Genomic DNA, 18,082 nt, shown 5'->3' with positions numbered 1-18,082 from the left:
AGGCTATAATACTAAGTTCCTATACTCCATCTTGTGTATGGCTAAACACTTATAAAATAACCCCCAAAAGAGTTATTTGGTGTTCGAGGATCAATTTTGTATGGTTTAGCTCCAATCCCCTCCCGATTGTTGTTGCGGGGGATCAAACACGCGATCCTCCCTACCAAATGTAACCCCAATCACCACTACACCAACAACCAATTGGTATAATTTGTAAAGTTCCTTAACATACAAATACGAATGATCAATGTGTTTGGTTAAAGGCTTGAAGCTAGAGTAATTGGTACGGTAGCCGTGGTACCGATTTACTATATCTGTTTATATCATTGTCTTTGCGGCCCGTACGTACCCATCGGCCCGCCATCCCACGTCATTCAACATCCTCAGTCTCCTCACCCTCTCTCTCCGGCAACATCAAACCACCCCTTTTATACACAACAAGAAACTCTCTCACCTCCCCTGCTCTCCCACCATCACCAGCAACAATGAAGACTTCACTATCATTGTTCCTACTTCTCACCCTCTCATTCTCTCTCCTCTTTTCTCACTCTCTCTCCTTCCAATCCGACGAACTTCTTCTCGACGACGATGAATTCGAAGGACTTTCAAAGCAACAATCATCTGACATCCCACGATCCTCCACCCCTTCTCCTCCTACCACCGCTGCTATACCCACCACTACACGGCGGAGATCGTCGGATTCTGATATTGATTCTAAGCTTCAATTCAATGTTGAACATGCTTTCGGAGATTCCCAATTCTCCCATGCTGGAACTTTCTCTGCTCGTCTTAAATCCTGGTCTCATGGTGGTCAGGTTAGTTCATGATTTTTGTTTAAAACCCATTAATTTATTTTTTCTGGGTATTTTTGAATTGATTTTTTTGATGCAATCTGGGTGTTTTGGGTGGAGGAAATTGAATCCGACTTACGGGGTGTTGTAGGGTTTGATTGGTTTGAGGAGATGACTTTGATCATAATTTCTAGGGTTTTGATGATTGTATTGAGAATTTAGATTGAATTTAAATCTATGAATTGATCCTTTTGAGCAAATCTGGAATTCAAGGTTTTAATTAACTAAAGAAGTAGTATTGCTATTCTAGCTTTGATAGAATGTTGACTTTGAGGTCTGTAATGGCGAAAAATTGGCTTTGTAACTGAAAATACTCTGGATTTAGTAAAATTTTGTTTTCTTCTTAGAAAATAAGTTCAGATACCAATGCAATTAATACATTGGCTAAATTCTTATTGCAAGCTCAGGATCAAAATGTATAAAGAAATTCTAGTTCTTGAAGCTTCATAGCATTACGGTTGGTTGACATTATATTTTGATGGTAACAGACTCTAACCAAATTGCGGTTTTCGAGGAATACCTTGACAAGCTCAGAACAGGAGAAATTCAAGGTGAAAATTGATATTTAGCTTGTGCTCATTCTATACTTGTTCTCAATAGCTTATCTTATGGTTTTAATTTATCTATGTATATAGGAGCTGTTGCAAACAGATGATTTCTATAAAATAAGACTTCCATCCAACGTCTTGAGTCCTCCAGGAAGGAATTATACTGTTTCAGCTGTAAAGGCGGTAAGCTGCATTAAGCTACTTCCTTGTTATATCCCTTAGGTGTCTTGTTAAGAGAGTTGTCAATAACTCCAATTACTTTTGTTTGCAACTCCGTTTCTTTAGGTTAGGTCATAATTTCATGTGATTGTGCAGTGTATTTTGAGTCTTGAGGCTATATTTCTGTTTGATTATGACTGTTAGTTTATCTATTTCCACCTTGTAAGTTGTAAGTAGGGCCGTCCCTTAACAGATCTAATTAATTCTTATGTATCACTGTCTTGTTGCCTTTGCTATTATGTTTTGGTATTCTTAGTCTCTGTTGTCCCTGCTTATGTACTGCAAGCTGTGTTGTACTTTATTGGTGCTTATTGTGAAAGTATCAAGGATCCTGCTACAATGTATATTATGTTAAGGTTTGATTGATTCTTCCAGTCCAAATCAGAGCATTTTAGTAAAGTTCATGCTGTTGACTACCAGGTGCTTTTGCTATTATGCAATTGTTTTTCTTTGTATGCTAATCTATAGCTCTTTTGATGCAGAGATGTCTTGCTAGAGAGGCTTTGGATGAACACTTTGTCATACACATGGTATGAATCTACATATATTTATCTGATTTTCTTGTTGACCTTGTCATGTGATGTTAGTAGTGTTACCAAAGTTTGCTGCTGATTAATCTTTCTACTTTCTGTATTGTATGTAATTCTAGTCCCAGTTTTACTCAATTAAAAGATTCAGATGCTTCTGTTTTATGTAGTTTATTCATGGTGTATGCTTATAAATAGTTAAATCCTCTTTCTTTTATATTTGGTCTGTAGGAAGGAGTGAACATATTGGCTGTCAACTATGGTTCTTTTGGGGCATGCCCATATCCTCGGCAGCTAAAATTTGTAAGTTATTTCTTTATTTTTTTTTCTATCCTTTTTGTTAGTTTATTTTTCTCTAATCTGCCTTATTTTATTGTTCCTGGTGTTAGGTTTTCTTTTTTTTTTTTTTTTTTTTTTTTTTTTTTTTTTTTTTTTTTTTTTTTTGGGTAAGATTCCATGTTAAGAACAGATATTGTACGGATTCCTCAAACTTTGAGCTGAAAACTTGAATGAAAGTTAACTAATAAATACCCATTAACCACTCTACCCCCCCCCCCCCTTTTCCCTGCATGTGGTATAACTTACTCTTACATTCACATGAACTTCAATGACCTCTTTTTATGTACAGTCAGTTTATTGCATTTTATAAGAGGAGCATTGTTTCAATTTTGCAACTGTAGCAAGCTGGTGTTATTAGCCGTGTTACATGCCTTGTTAAGAGATTCCCAGAATGCTCACTGAATAAGGCCTTGTTCTTCTCAGCTTATTTCTGTGTAGTTTAACTTATTTCTGTGTAGTTTAACTTATTTTTGCTTAACTAGACTCATCGAATATATTTAGTCGAGGAGAACAAAGTGTATATTTTTTTTTTCTTTCTTGTTGGCTACTTTGTGATCTACAAGTTGCTTTTTGACTTTGTCTTTGAAGAACGAAACCAAAGTTGTGTAGAGTTTTTCCCAATCCTGCTTTGCTTGTATCCACTCAGGCACAGCTAGTTATATATTCTTCTTTCTCTAATTTTTTTTGACAAGCAATTGAATTCTAGATGTTAATGATTTTTCAGCCTTCCAAATGGTCTTTCAACTCACATTCAGTGTTGAAATACAGCGAACTGGCTCCAAGGTATGCCTATTTATTGCTCTCTTGTACTAGCTCCTATTCCTGGTTTAAAAGTCAAGCAGTTGGAAGTCCTGGGACAAAGATTTGAATATAGGTTTAATTTGTAGAATTAAATTTATCAAGCTTCCCGTTAACCCACTCACACATAAAAAAATGCAGAAAAGGTATACGGTGTTTTGTTGCTTATTAATAAGTGATACAATGCTAGGGTAAGGTATAAGGTATTTTGTTGCTTATTAATAAGTCAAAGAATGCCTAGGGAAATGGCACATCTCATTGCCCGTCAATTGTTTCTTATCATAAGTTCTTTCTTTTTGTTCATGGCATGGTTACTTTGCATTTTTATTGGCAAAGAGAGTAAGAAGTATGAGGTAGCAACCAGAAAAAAACTGTTAGTGAGTTTTCATGTCAGGAATTTCTTTGATCCAAATAATTGATCCTAGATCATGTTAACAAACCTCTGTGAATTCCTTTATATCTTTTGCTCAATACTTACTGCTCTGCCTCTTGCATATGCTCAATGCTGACCTTTGTTCAACAGAACTCCTGTTTTTGTTGAAGAGACTCCGGAGGAGACTGCAGAGGCTGAAGCAATGAATCAACCAGAGAAATCCTTTTGGGCAAAATATGTGAGTGATTATTTGAAAGAAGACTAGCCTTCCTTCCTGGTTAATACTTTTTGACCAAATATTCTTGAAATCTTTTGTTGCAGTGGATGTATTTGATCCCTCTAGGGCTGATGATTATGAATGGTATGACACAAGCTTTGAACGTGCCAGAGGAGGCCACTGGCCAAGCAGGAGGGGGGCAACAACCAGGAAGGCTTCCAAATGCAGCTGTACGAAGAAGATAGTCTATTATTGGAAGCTACTGATTACTTGAGGTTTCTTAAATCTTATTCCTAATCTTTTTAATCACATATCAGCTTAACAGCTGTGATATAGGGCTAACATTCTTTTGGTAATGGTTTAGTAGTATTAAGTTTAGTCCTTTACATACTTGTACTGTTCATGAACTATATACATTACCAGCATTTTTAGTCAATCAAAAGTCTCACTTGATTGTTAGTTCATGCGCATTGGGGGGCATGTATATTAGGGAAAGCTGGTATATTTACCTTCACAATATGGTTGTCACCCTACCTTGATCTACATGTTCTAGTAGTCTGCCTAAGGCCTTAAATTAGCTGTTTTAGGCACCTTTGAAAGTATATTTACCTTGATGGATATTATCATATGCTACTATGCAGAATTTTGTAAATAAGAATATCATACGTAGGCCCTATTTTCTGAAATTTCTCCAATCTTTTACAATCAGTCTAGGAAAGTCAGTTTTAGTCTGCAAAAATTAGTTTGGTGATGGATAGAATCAACACTACACTCTAGTATAATTAAAAAAACTCAGTTTAAGAAGACTCGGTAGAATTGAATAGGGCCTTTATGAAAATATGCAATGAGTTCGGACCAACTACCTTAACTCAACTTTAGTGATACTGATGTGTCTTCAGTTTCAAGGTTTACTAGAACCCTATGAGCCCAAATTTTAACTCATGATATCATTTTATTTTTTTATAAGTAATAACTATTTTGTATGTTCTTCTGCAGCTGTAATGGGCTTATGTGGTGCAACTAATCATTAACCAAGTTCCTTGAAGAAATCAGGAGGCTTTTGTCAAAGACCCTCAAGTTTTGTTGGAAAGCATATAGTCGATATAGACATATTTATGTCATTGGAAGTGTCTGGTTTCCGAGTCGCATAAAAAATTTGATTACTATGTAACTATGTGCATTTAGCCTTAGGAAGGAGGTCGATATGGCTCAAATTCTATATGATGATTATGTTTTGGTTGTGACTTTAGGTTCCATTTTAGCACTTGGCCTTTGTAACTTGGACCAAATTTGACTTGCTACTTCATAATTGTTTAGTCAATGAATTTTGTTTGCTCATTCCAAGTCTATATTCTTTGCTTCATTTTTTATGATGCTAATTCCTGTCAAGAATTTTCTTTGCAAATTTACATTTGATATATGTATGCATTGAATGGTATGATTGGCTCATTTGGTAGTTAGGATCATTGGCCCTCCACATCCTACAGTCGTGGGATCGACTCTTCATCTCGAGGGGATCGGAGTTAGTTTGTAATTTTGGTGCTCAGAATTGCAGCTTACTATGTACATTCCAAAAATCTTATTATAAGTAAGATTTTCAGGTTCACAAGTTGTAAGAATTTCATTTCATATAACCTAAAAATTTGGAAATACACTGATAATACATGATATGAAGTACATATATGCAGTTCATAGCTGATTCCTTTCTACATAAATAGCTTCAGGTATCTATTACTCGAAATAATGAGGAACTCAAAATCCATAAATGTTTCTGTTAACTGAAGATAATACATCTGCATTTGACAGGAAATACAACGACGAACAGATCAATCAATCAAAGCCTTAATTCAATAAATGGGGTCGGCTACATGAACCAAAAGTGGTTATGAAGCAGAATATCATAGTTAATGAGCATTTTTAATTACATGATTAATTATCTTACCTTTCTCTTCCATGGTCCCTTATATTTCGGGTTTGGTATTCTTGGAGGTTTCCATAACCCATCCTCATCCTCATCCCAATTAGGAGGCTATACAAACTACGTCAGATATCGAGCTTAGAGCGTCGTAAGTCGAGTCGAATTTAGAATTCGACGAGACAAGAAATCAAGCAAACCACAAGCTCAAGCTAAGCCGTAGCTTCGCATTGGCCTAGCCATGCGAAGTCTAGGCTAGCATAGGGCACCAACCGCATTGCATGGCTATGCCGCAAGCCAAGCATGCGTGTGCGTGCTAGGCTTGCTGGTCGAGCATGCTTGCGGGGCTGGTGCACCTAGCCGCACGCATGCTAGTAGCTGGCGTGCCATGCGTGCTAGTGTGCTGGGCCTCGAACCCAACCGCAAGCAACGTAGCAGCTAGGCTGCGCCTATCACGAGCATCGCATCAGCAGCAGCAGCACGCTATGCGTGCTTGTGCTATGGGCTATGCGTGCTTGCGTGCTGGGCAGCACCTAGCACAAGCATAAGCAACACAGCAGCAGCCCGCATGGCGTGCGTGGCCTGCTGACTGAGCGTAGGCTTGGCAGGCACAACCATGATGCTAGGCAGCCAAGGCATGCTACTAGCCAGCATGTGCATGGCCAGCTCATGCATGCATGGTGGGCACTCAGTTTTTGGAGGGTTGCTTGGGGAGCAAGGGGAGTTTGGTCCCCCGCCCCCTTGTGGTCCTCACCTAACCCCCTTGCTCACCTCTTGACACTTGGCGTTTGTTGATTCACTTGCATTTTCAATTTGATTTTGAATTAAAATAAATTGAATAACGTGCATTTTTACCAATTCTCCCACATTGATGGGAGATTGTAATTCAAGGCTCTTTTCCTTATAAATACCCTTCATTTGGAATTGGGAAGGGACACTTGAGTTGTGAATTTTAAGGAATCTCCAAGAAGAGAATACCTTAATTCTAATACTCTAAGTTTCTTGGTCTAGCCCCGACTAACCTTCGGGGTAAGGACTGTTCGGGTCGGGTCTCGAGGGTGAGAGCCATTGGAGGCTTATGCTTTTGCGGAGCTAACACTTTCAAGTACGAGCTATAAAAGGAGTGAAGCACGCGTCAAGGGTATGATCGTCTTTCTCTCTCTCTTAGTTAATTAATTATGTGATTGTTAATTAATATGCATGCTTAGTTACTTTAATTTGTGTGCTGATTTTGGGAGGGTTTTATTCCGCGTAGCGTTGGACACTACGAAACCCAACAGCGGTATCGGAGCCGCGCTCATTTAATTATTGTAACTAGTAATTAATTAAGGTGATTTAAAATGGATTTAAGTTTCTGGTTTTGCTTTCTAATTAGATTAGAAGCTCGTTTTTAATTAGTTTTAATCTCGTATTTATACTAATTTTGGCTCAATAACTCAAGTTTCGACCCAAGAATAGTGAATTTTGGGTGGAATCGATGTTCTAAATTGTTTTTTACCCTTTTTAAGGGCGTCGAGAAGCAAAAATCTACCAAGAAACATGTTTGTCGAGGGGTTTTTTGTTTTTGACGAAAAATTTTAAATCTTTAAACCTTGATTAATTATGGTATGTTAATGTTAGATTATGTGTATGGTACATCATTAATCTACTGCAATAATAACCCTTATTAAGCATGTTTATGAAGTCATATTTGGTGCTTAATTTGGTGAATTCATTTTTCACATAAACTTGTAATTTCATATTTTTGCAAATTAATTGCTTCAAGTGTGATTGTTTATGGTGAATTTGTAATTTTGAAGTCCCTAAAAGAGTTAAAGATCCAATCTTTAATTGTTTATTTGGTTGGAACTTAACTTTCTTAATTCCATATTGAACTAATATTGGATTTAATCATTTTTGAGTTGATTAAAGTCTTGAAAGTTCAAAACTTGTGACTGAAATTTAATTAATCTTCATATTGGAAATGTAATTTTTTCAAGTTTACACAAGTTAGTGTTGGGAAATTTATCATTGGATGATTGTGTTTATTTTTCCAACCCTTTTAATTTGTCAAATCTCATTATTAATTTATGTATGGTTAAATTAATTATGAGTATAATCCTTCAATTTTGTAGCATCAAGATGAACCAAAAATAATGTAAAGAATGGTTCTTGAATTGATTTTGGTTTGTGCACTAAAATTGAATTTATTTAAATTGGTCTTGATTTATTTTAATTTTTGTTCAAAATTGGTACTAAAATAAATTTAGAATTAATCTTAATATCACACATAAATTGGAATTAAATCTCGAGCTAAGAGCACGCAAATCGAGGCAAAGACCGCACAAGCACACCCTTCGGCTAGATGGGCTGCTCACGCAGCCCACATGTGGCTGCCAAGGTGCGTGTGTGGGCTGCCATGCTACGATGGTGCGCTAGTGAGTGATGTGTGCAAGCATGGTGCTGCGATGTGCGGCAGTGGGGCAGCAAGGCTTACGAGTGCTAGCAGGCCAACCACACACTGCCAGCGCCAGCAACATGCAAGCATGCGTATCATGCTGCGAGGCTGCTTGTGCCAGCATGCGTGGCATGCGCTGCTAGTTGGGCAAGCCAGCACCCACGCGCGCAATACCAAGGATTTTACCATAAAAAGTTTTACCTTGCGACTAAATTGAGTATTTGAACAGCAAGAAATCGATGGATCGAATCTTCTTGATAACCTCCAAAAACCATGAATCACAGGTATGTTTATAAATTCAATTGGAACTCTTTCTATGTCCTGATAAAAGTAAATGATATCATTCGATTAACAACCCAAAAACCACTGAACTTATTGGCTAACAGATCCAAAAGAGTAATGAGTTTGTTTGAAACTCTCACCAAATGTCACCAATATTTGTTTCACATAAATCATATCATCGAATGATTTGCACTGTATTATGTGATGACCAAGACCCACAAACAAATAATTGTGCAGTTTGTCGACTTCGATGCCCACCCAACCATTTTTGGCATAACAATCTTCATATGTCACTATAATATTATTAATAATTGTATTAAATTGGAAAAAAAGGGTACAATAACAAATAATAAAATATAATTTTACCAATGAAATTCAATAAATGGCCAAGACGTCGAACACTAGGAACCCCCAATTTTAATACTAATTGGCAGAAATCTGTCTCTGAATTGTTGAAATACTTGCCGTGAAAATTCCACTCTTTTTTCAATAAAGAGCATGGTTTACGATAATTATTCAAATTGACAAAGTATTTCTCCAAATAATAAATTTCATCTTCAACTAATTTCAATATCTGCTATATAACAAAAAAAAAAAAAAAACACGCATTAATTCCCATAAAAACCTAACAAAGATTTTACCTTAAAAGTTTTACCTTGCGACTTAATTGAGTATTTGAACAGCAAGAAATCGATGGATCGAATCTTCTTGATAACCTCCAAAGACCATGAATCACAGGTATGTTTATAAATTCAATTGGAACTCTCGAACTCTTCCAAATGTGATTATCAAGATAATGAGTACATGGCAACGAAAAACCCATTCGGTAACTCATCGCCATTTTTGAATGATAAAAGGAGTTCACAAAAGAAATTCAAAAGAGGTGTGTGAATAGTGGAAAAGTGTAAATAATGCAATTAAAATAACGGATAAAGTAATTAACAAATTACATGAAATTATTTATCAATTAACAAATTACATAAATATTTATAATTATAAAAACAAATGATGTATTCAACAAAAGTATTATCATTTTGCCCCAGGCCACCAAAATATTAGAAACGACTATGCCCATAATGCTCCTTAAATAATATAAGCTGCTCTTAAATACATTGACCCTGGAACGTCCTCTAGACTTTGAACGAGATCTTTGGTGACTTCTTAAATCAAGACTGCGGGAACGATCCCTATCTCTTTCACGATCATAACCACGATCTCTGTCACTATGTCTTTGGCTGTCTCTACGGTCATAATCTCTTGGTTGGCTATCACCTCTTTCTACGTCCTGATAAGATAAAAGTAAACGATATCGTTCGATTGAGAACCCAAAAACCACTGAACTTGTTGGCTAACAGATCCAAAAGAGTAATGAGTTTGTTCGAAACTCTCATCAAATGTCATCAATATTTGTTTCACATAAATCATATCATCGAATGATTTGCACTGTATTATGTGATGACCAAGACCCGCAAACAAATAATTGTGCAGTTTGTCGACTTCGATGCCCACCCAACCATTTTTGGCATAACAATCTTCATATGTCACTATAACATTATTAATACTTGTATTAAATTGGAAAAAAAAGGGTACAAAAACAAATAATAATATAACAAGACAAAATTAAATAATAAAATATAATTTTACCAATAAAATTCAACAAATGGCCAAGACGTCTGTAACACCCCCGATTTACTAACTAACAATAAACAAGAATTAAAGAAAAATAAACAACCTTTAAATAAAAACTATAGTTGACAAATTACGCCATATTAACATATTTAACTAAGAACATATATCCAAATTAAACGAGTGAATAGAGTTACTGTTACCATTAATCTATACAATTTTGTTGATTACTTAAACACACTACTCTATAACTCTGGTGTTTAACTTATACACATAACAAATAATTTGCAAAAAAATTTGAGTGAGTCGGACTCACGGTGAGTATAATATATCTGACAATAATAATCTAATATTTGACAATAATATTCTAATATATGATATTAATATTCTAATATTTGATATTATAATATTGACATAAAAAACAACAAGACAAATCTAAGCTAAGGAATATACCTTATGCAGAGTTGATCCTCTGTACTATGCTTTGCGTGCAGATGAGTAGTACAATCCCACATTAATGTTGTCTTGAAGAGGGAGCTTTGAGGTTTTTTTTATTTTTTTTTTTTAAAGGATCTCTGTTTTTTTTCTCTAAGAGTTCGGAAGAAATGATGAGGAAAGGATTTGGGGGGAAGGGATTTATTAAAAAGCAAGGGCCTTTATAATTCTCGCGCCAATGTCAATTAAAATGATGGCCTTTTCTTTTTTGAGGTAAACCAACCTAGCATTTTACTATTATTTTTTTTTATATAATGGAAATAACCGGTTCCAAGCAGTCACAACCGGATAAATTACCTTCGGCCAACTTTTCAGTATCTAACTTGCTTTGGCCAAAACGTGAGTACTCTACTTGCAACTTTCTCCAAACATCAATACTCTCCATTTTAGCATACTAGGGTATGGAGTATAGTGTATGTATATTGAAAATTCCTAATGTATAGTAGTCTTATGACTACCACAAATTTAAAAAATAGACGGGTGAGATTATATATTTTTTTATTTATTTTTAATTAGTAATTTTAACTAAAAATAATTTTTTAATTATTTTAAATATGTTATTATCTTCCAGAAATATTATTTAATATTTTCGAAATTTAGGAAATAAAAAAATTAAAATTTTTCTTTTTAATTTATTACTAATTAAAAATAAATAAATAAAAATAAAAATCTCAGCCGTTCATTTTAATCTGTACCCCTTACAAGTTACAAACACAGGCAATCCATCATAACCTAGGGCGGATCTTCTAAGGGGCAAGGCTGGGCTTGGCCCCCCTTAGATTTTAATCCAAAATTTTAAATTTATTATCTACTAGTATACTTAGTGTATTTGTCAATGTTACAAGTATGCAAGCATTTTTTAAATAATATTACTTGCATTTCTAACTATTAAATGTCATTCTATTTACTAGCTTATAATTCGTTGTAATTCATCTACAAATATACTTTGGATATATTTCACCTTAATTTGATAGTTTTTTTTTTTAAGACCTTAATTTGATAGGTTATGCAATTATAATATGTTTTATATTTTTGATCTTCATACTTTTCTTTATTGTAATGTTGTTAGAGATTTCATATATACTTGCTAATGCAACTTCTTAATCGTTAATTTTTTTTTTTTAGTTATACTTAGCTGTAGGTTGTAGCATATTCACCGTATATAAAGATGAATCAAATAAAACTCAACATCAAAATGTTTTTTTTTCCTACAATATAATTACTAAAGAAGGTCACAAAAATAATAAGTTTGTGTAAATAGTATAAAAATCTTCGGTTTTACAATTGAAAAAACGAGTCAACTATACGTACATATACTTTAGTACTTGTGGTCTATCTCTATAATCCCTTTGGTTTTTTTTTGTTTTGTTTTTTTAGTGCAGCTAGAGGTTTCAATTCAATTCAGGGGTTTGGGTTTTTGGTGAGATCAGGATGACTTGGGTCTAATTATTGTATGAGTCATGCTACATTTAATGTGTTCATACAAGTCAAAATCTAAATCTTTTTAGGTTGGTTTCGGGTCGAGTCGAACGGGTCACTTTTCGACACCTCTATGCTTCACTTGGATTTGCACAAGCGCCGAGACACAAGTTTGATCATCATTGTTTTTAATTAGGTATTAATAAAAATTATACATAAAAAGCATTATAATTAATCCAACAACATATTACTTCGTATATGATAACATTTATCAAACTTAAAATATGAATTTTTAGGTCTATCATTTCCCCCAATTATCAATTTATCAAACTTATAATACGAATTTTTAAACTAATGAAAAATCCTTTTGTTATACAGAGTACAGTATAATGTATTCTCTTCATTTCATTTTATTCGTCTCAATTGTCAATTTGTACGATTTTCAATTGATATAATCAAGTATTAATTTTTCACTTACGCATTATTAAAATATATTAAGTATTTAAATTTGATACTTTAAAAGAAAGACAACTTAATAAGATTTCACACATACATTTATCTTCTACGGAGTAATTATCAAAATTCTTCATAATCGTAGTTAAAGCTCTTAGATGAAGAGAGAAGAAGAAATGAAATTAGAGTTACAGTCCCTCAGTCCCTTTTTGTTTGCACCATAGGCCTATTCTTTATGAGAGCTTTTTAGGTCAAATGGTGCAAACAATAAGGCACGGAGAAAGTATATGTTAAGAGTAAATTGAAGCCCTGCTTAAGTGGTGAAGTCATGAGTATCATTTACTTTTAATAAAGTATGGTTGTTGGTTATAATAATTGACCTTAATAAGGTTCCAATAATTGACATTTTCACCCAATTGACTCAACATCCTGAAGATTATCCTGAAAGCCACCAGTAAACTTAACCTGCGATCACTTCATAAATTACAAAGTAGAGCTAAATGTCGCTTTGAAGCTCATTTATGTTGTAATTGCAATAAATTTCAAGGGAAGGAGACAAAAAATAGTACCACGGAGGCAACTATGCTAACCTAATGTCAGAAAAGTGTTGTAATATTAGACAATCGCAAGCATTGACAAAATTCTCAAGTATAATCAAGTGGCTCGGCTGAGATATTCTGAGCTTCAAGAGTTGGCCTCATTATTTTCTACAGCAATTGTAACACCAACTTCAGCAGGTCGTATGATCCTGTCGTAAAGCGTGTAGCCCGCCTGCATACACCAAAAAGAATTTACTTCACAGATAATCAAGGCAAGCTGATACAGATCGGAGCTAAATTTATTTCCTCCTAAGAACCAAGAAATTACATCACATCAAATAACATTCTTACATTATTTCTAAATCAGAGCACTGGACATTACCTTGAGGACAACAGCAACAGTACCAGGAGGCTTAGAATTGTCAGGAACTTGAAACACAGCATTATGCCTGTTAGGATCAAATTGATCATCGATAGATTCATATTTCTCAACACCAGCTTTTCTGAAAACCTGAAAGAATAACACTCTCTTAGCAAGAATATAATATGTGCAAGTGAAGTGGACACCAAAATTAATTGAATTCATACAATCATGTGATCAAGATCAGATCTACCAAAACTTTATGTGGCAAATGGAGAAACATGATACCAGTACATTCTACAGAGTCAGCAGTATAAAAATTACAAGTACACAGGTAAAATTTAAAGTAAGATTATAGGAGGTGGAGGGGGGTGGAAATCATGGAATAAAATTGAATTTACTAGGTGGTGACTACAATAAATTAAGTGTATGTTGGAAATATTACCTCTGCAAGCTGCTTTTCCGTCATTTCTACACCTTCCAGCAGGGTTTTCAAAAGTGGCATTGCTCCAACATTATCCTTAGAGACATCAATTTTATTGACACTCTCTCTGGTAACAGAAGCTGCTCTGCCAAGGTTGTCTGCAACATCTAGTAGATTCTTTGCAAAACTCTGCAGTATGAACACACGATGAGTCACAAAGTGTTCCAGAAGTGCTACTAGAGGAAATGAAGTATCCGAATCATAGACACAAACCTGCACTGCAAATTTCTTTGAGTTCTCTGCATCGCGTCGTGTTCTTTCCATTAAATTCTCTAATTCGGCATAACTACGAAGGAATTTGTCTTTAAATTCAGCAAACTCTTTTTGTTTGTTCTCCAGGATTTTCTCCTTCTCCCGCACAAGTTTTACCAGATCTTCGGAAAGGTCATCCATGTCTTCCTCGGAATCTGAATCAGAAAAGGCAGTTCTTTTAGTGCCTCGACTCTGTCTTTTGACAAACTGAGACGTAGGTTGTGATTCTGAAGTAGAACCTTTTTCCTGACTTTGTGCAGAAGTCTCACTGTCTGCATTAAATCCCTCACCTGATTGCTTTGCACCATCAGCACCACCATTATCTCCTTTCTCAGCAGGTATCCCCTGCTCTTGTTCAGGAGATGCAGTGGTTGACATTCCACGATGTGGGAAAGCAACAATACTACATAGTCCATTATGCAAAGGAGATCCCTAGCCAAAACATACAAAATAGCTTTATTTCGTAATTATAATATATATAGAGAGCCAAAGAAAAGATTACCATGCATTTCAAAAACAAAAGTAAATATGCAAATTCACCATCAATGTGCGTTTAGAGAGGTCCATATCAGACATAAAGGTTTAAACCTCTCAATTCTCACTTTAAAAACTAGCTACAATGGTGTTAGGGATAGGAGAAGCAGACTTCACATGTACAAATCACTGAATCAGATAGCAGTAGCACTACGATCATACATAAACACCTAAAATCCAATTCTCATGGCAGCACCATAATAACATAATCTACAAGTATACAACTCTACAGGCCACCACAGATTTTAATGATAATTGAGAAAAACCTCTTTTAAGAGATTCCAAAAACTTAAAAGCTCTCAAGTTGAATTCAGTAGTAAAGAATGTATTGTTACTTAAGTAATATACAAAATTTTGAAACAAGAAAGGCTGGAACACAGGTAGTGGTCACGTCTCCACAATGAATTCCCCAAAAATGCAATCTACAGTTATATTATAGATGTATGAATGGTGATGAAAGGCGTTAAAATTCTTAACAAGGTAAGATATCTTAAGAGAAATAACAACTTCCACCTTAGAAGGGAATGCCAGACGCTCAATACTTAAACTGTTTGATGGCAAACAACTGAAGACAACCTTAAGCGGCAAATCTAAAATCACTCTCATTTAGAACATGTAATAACTCATGTTTGAGTTTTCAATGCTACAAAGTCTAGCCAAAATCCAGGTATCAACCCTGTAAGAAATCAAAACACAGGCACCCATCTTCTGGAATAGACTTAATACCGTAAAAGACATAGGGGCAAGGAAGAGAACAAAGGTAATTCTGATCCTTACATGATTATGCTTATCACAAGGCGCACAAACTTACATTGAAGAACACAAAGTAAAGCAGAGAAGCTAAGAATGTAGAGTGTTATTACCAAATCTATAACATTAAAACCAAATTTGGCCGAAAAAGAATCACCGCAGCAACCCAACTGGATTATTCACTACCTTCTGGTGAATATTTTCCCTCAACAACGAAGAAATAAACTAATAGTCTAGGCACCAATAAGCAGGAAAATTTTCAATTTCCCTAGTAAACATTATATCCTTATGACCTTAATGTATAACTATGTTTTCCCTTCTCAAGTAATAACCCAACACAAGCTCCATTCTACGCTTAAGACGCCCAAATCCATGATACTAGTAGCTAAGTTTGATCAAAGAATTATCAACTCAGCAACTCCACTAGATTATTCACTACCAAGTAGCAATAAAAGGCAGAATGTCAACAAGAAAGAAAATCAATTTGTCAATAAAATAAAGGATTGGATCCCAAAATTCCCGGTCACAAAAGCAATTATGACCATGTAAAAAAGGGGGAAAAAAGTAATGGTAATGGGTAGCGTAATTTTTTGCAAGAGAAGTCCCATATCATGGTTTGTGGTAATGCAACTCTGTCCCCAACAAGTTTTTCTTGATAATTTTCCACTACCACTCAATACCACTTCTAAAGTAGTAATGGGTGGTTATGAAATATAAGTATCCATATAAAACATGAGGGTATCATGGACAATGTCACTAAACTTCCCTTGCTAAATGCACAAAAACCCATCAAATTACGGTCTACAATACAGGCCACAAATTAATATGCATCATTACTTGGCAACCTACTAGCCCCAACACTTAACAAGAGCAAGATAAAGAGATGAAAGTTAAATTCTACTCACTTACCCTTATATTTTAACTTTGCCTAGTGGATTAAAGCCCTTTTAGTTAAAGGGATTTGGCTGGAAAAGAAAAGAAGGGAAAAGGTTTTAATATGTTCTCATGTTTGGTTTGATAAATGACACGAGAATTTAAAGGAAAGAAAAGGAAGTGGGAGGAAAGCCTCTTTATAAATTTTTAGCTTTCCTTTCCTCCCATTGGAGGAATTCGACTGTAAATAGAAAAATAAAAGTTGTAAATCAATTTTCCTTTCTCTTCTCTTTGTTTCCTTTCATTAACCCAAACATTGGAAAATAATATTTCTTCCCTATTACTTTCTTTTTTCCCCTCCCTTCCTTTCTTTTCTTTTCCTTACTAAAATTGAACCAAACAAAGCCTACCTATTACTCCCTCCATCCCACTTTAATAGGCCACATATCTTCTAGTTAAATTATGAAAATTCTCATATAGAGCGCGGTTCTCTTACTTTATTTAAAGACTTGACCAATAATATTAGAGTAAGTTGCTTGTTCTCAAAAATTGTATATATTATCAAAAACATTTAAGATATATCGAAAGAATATCACCTACATGACCTCTTCCCAAATGTAGCCTATTAAAGAGGGATGGATGGAGTATTAGCTAGTGATTTGCTATTTAGAGATTTTTCTAATCAATCAGCATATCCTAAACAATACGAAGTACATTACTTAATCTAATCAATTGATATTTTGCTCCAAATTGATAAATAACAACTAAAGCCTTAAACTTCCCAAGCAAAAACCAACTATGTAGAGCAACAAGCAGAAAATTTCAGGCGAAAAAGGCAAAATAAGAGTTAGAATATCAAAATTTTACTTCAACCACTGATCGCAGAATAAGATATCAGTTCTAAAATTTCAAAATTTTAAGACAATATTCTTGCTCTTGAAATTCATAATTAAGCAAAATATGCATACAAATAACAATTAACTTGAAATTCAAAGAATCTAGGGTAATTCCTTAAACCCTAGCAAAACCCGACTGAACAAAATGAAACCTGATAATAGCTAAAACAATTAACAAATAAATAAATAAAAATTCATCACAAATGGCGGTAAATTACCTTGCTGGAAACGTGGGGAAGAGAGTGAAATCGATTACATAAGACAGAGAAGGGGGAATTGAGTTGATGAAGAGGAGGAGGAGGAGGAGGCGGAGGAGGAGGAGAGAGAAAGTAGGCTCGACATTGGGAAAGCGTAGTTCTCGACGCTCTTCCAAAAACCCTAGTTAGCGACATTTTCAGTGGTTTGTGATGGAGAAATTTAGAGAGAGAAAGAAATGGAGGTTGATGGATTGAGGGAGAAGGAAGAAATTGTCTCAAGGTTGAAGAAGGTTCTTGGAGAAGAAACTAAAGAGGGGCTCAAAACGCGTCGGATTGGGGTAAAGTTGGTTAATGCTCGTCGTTTTGGGAGTTGGTTGAGAATATTTTGATTTGGATACGTGGGTGTTGTGACTTGTGAGGGTTTTTGGAAGGGTTTAGAAGGTTTGAGAACAAGTTACAACTCCCACTTGCGATCATACCAGTAATTCGGTGTGGAGAGCTATACGGTTGTATTGGTAAAATAAACATTTCACTAGATTTTTAATGTCTCGTTGAAAGTCAGAAAGTTCAATACTGTGTATCATGTTTGAAGATTATAATGAGATTGTTTATATGGCTGAGAAATATGGTGGGGTGCTCCGGTGGGGAAAGACTTATGGATGCTTTCAAGGGGTTATCGATGATTGTGGCCTTGTGG

At 35.1% G+C, this 18,082-nt stretch overlaps 3 protein-coding genes across 5 annotated transcripts; 1 reads left to right on the top strand and 2 right to left on the bottom strand.

Annotated features, from left to right (window-relative positions):
- Positions 1-300: 300 nt before the first annotated feature.
- On the top strand, positions 301-5,221 carry LOC110736403 (ER membrane protein complex subunit 10-like). Its single transcript, XM_021916618.1, has 9 exons — positions 301-815; positions 1,340-1,402; positions 1,487-1,582; positions 2,101-2,148; positions 2,377-2,448; positions 3,209-3,267; positions 3,806-3,893; positions 3,977-4,147; positions 4,869-5,221. The coding sequence occupies exons 1-8, from the start codon at positions 486-488 to the stop codon at positions 4,115-4,117; spliced, it is 897 nt and encodes a 298-aa protein (XP_021772310.1). The 5' UTR covers positions 301-485; the 3' UTR covers positions 4,118-4,147; positions 4,869-5,221.
- A 357-nt stretch (positions 5,222-5,578) lies between these two features.
- LOC110737206 (calreticulin-3-like) lies at positions 5,579-11,012 on the bottom strand. Its single transcript, XM_021917576.1, has 5 exons — positions 10,925-11,012; positions 9,860-10,050; positions 9,618-9,791; positions 5,815-5,901; positions 5,579-5,665 (listed from the first exon to the last, which is right to left on the bottom strand). Exons 1-5 carry the CDS (start codon positions 11,010-11,012, stop codon positions 5,579-5,581), a joined length of 627 nt encoding a protein of 208 aa, XP_021773268.1.
- A 1,866-nt stretch (positions 11,013-12,878) lies between these two features.
- On the bottom strand, positions 12,879-17,787 carry LOC110736402 (protein GrpE-like). Of its 3 annotated transcripts, none has more exons than XM_021916616.1 (6): positions 17,407-17,781; positions 14,375-14,567; positions 14,097-14,290; positions 13,845-14,012; positions 13,421-13,549; positions 12,879-13,270 (listed from the first exon to the last, which is right to left on the bottom strand). In XM_021916616.1, exons 1-6 carry the CDS (start codon positions 17,578-17,580, stop codon positions 13,184-13,186), a joined length of 945 nt encoding a protein of 314 aa, XP_021772308.1. In that variant the 5' UTR covers positions 17,581-17,781; the 3' UTR covers positions 12,879-13,183. The 3 variants fall into 3 exon arrangements, with proteins under 3 accessions (XP_021772308.1, XP_021772309.1, XP_021772307.1); XM_021916617.1 differs by having other exon boundaries at positions 14,426-14,567; XM_021916615.1 differs by having other exon boundaries at positions 14,097-14,567; positions 17,407-17,787.
- Positions 17,788-18,082: the final 295 nt, after the last annotated feature.

This window comes from Chenopodium quinoa, unplaced genomic scaffold (genome assembly GCF_001683475.1).
Source record: "Chenopodium quinoa cultivar QQ74 unplaced genomic scaffold, ASM168347v1, whole genome shotgun sequence".
NCBI lineage: Eukaryota > Viridiplantae > Streptophyta > Magnoliopsida > Caryophyllales > Amaranthaceae > Chenopodium > Chenopodium quinoa.
Note: the sequence above shows the minus strand (reverse complement) of the source record. Positions and strands in the feature narration are given on the sequence as shown.

Coding starts and splice junctions, on each gene's coding strand:
- LOC110736403 (XM_021916618.1), top strand. CDS start 486: ATGAAGACTTCACTATCATTGTTCCTACTTCTCACCCTCTCATTCTCT. Junction 816..1,339: donor CCTGGTCTCATGGTGGTCAG/GTTAGTTCATGA, acceptor TGATGGTAACAG/ACTCTAACCAAATTGCGGTT. Junction 2,449..3,208: donor ATCCTCGGCAGCTAAAATTT/GTAAGTTATTTC, acceptor ATGATTTTTCAG/CCTTCCAAATGGTCTTTCAA.
- LOC110737206 (XM_021917576.1), bottom strand. CDS start 11,012: ATGGAGAGTATTGATGTTTGGAGAAAGTTGCAAGTAGAGTACTCACGT. Junction 9,792..9,859: donor CTCATTACTCTTTTGGATCT/GTTAGCCAACAA, acceptor TTATCTTATCAG/GACGTAGAAAGAGGTGATAG. Junction 5,666..5,814: donor AGGGACCATGGAAGAGAAAG/GTAAGATAATTA, acceptor TGTCAAATGCAG/ATGTATTATCTTCAGTTAAC.
- LOC110736402 (XM_021916615.1), bottom strand. CDS start 17,580: ATGTCGCTAACTAGGGTTTTTGGAAGAGCGTCGAGAACTACGCTTTCC. Junction 14,568..17,406: donor TTCCCCACGTTTCCAGCAAG/GTAATTTACCGC, acceptor TGTTTTGGCTAG/GGATCTCCTTTGCATAATGG. Junction 13,271..13,420: donor CTGTTGCTGTTGTCCTCAAG/GTAATGTCCAGT, acceptor TGGTGTATGCAG/GCGGGCTACACGCTTTACGA.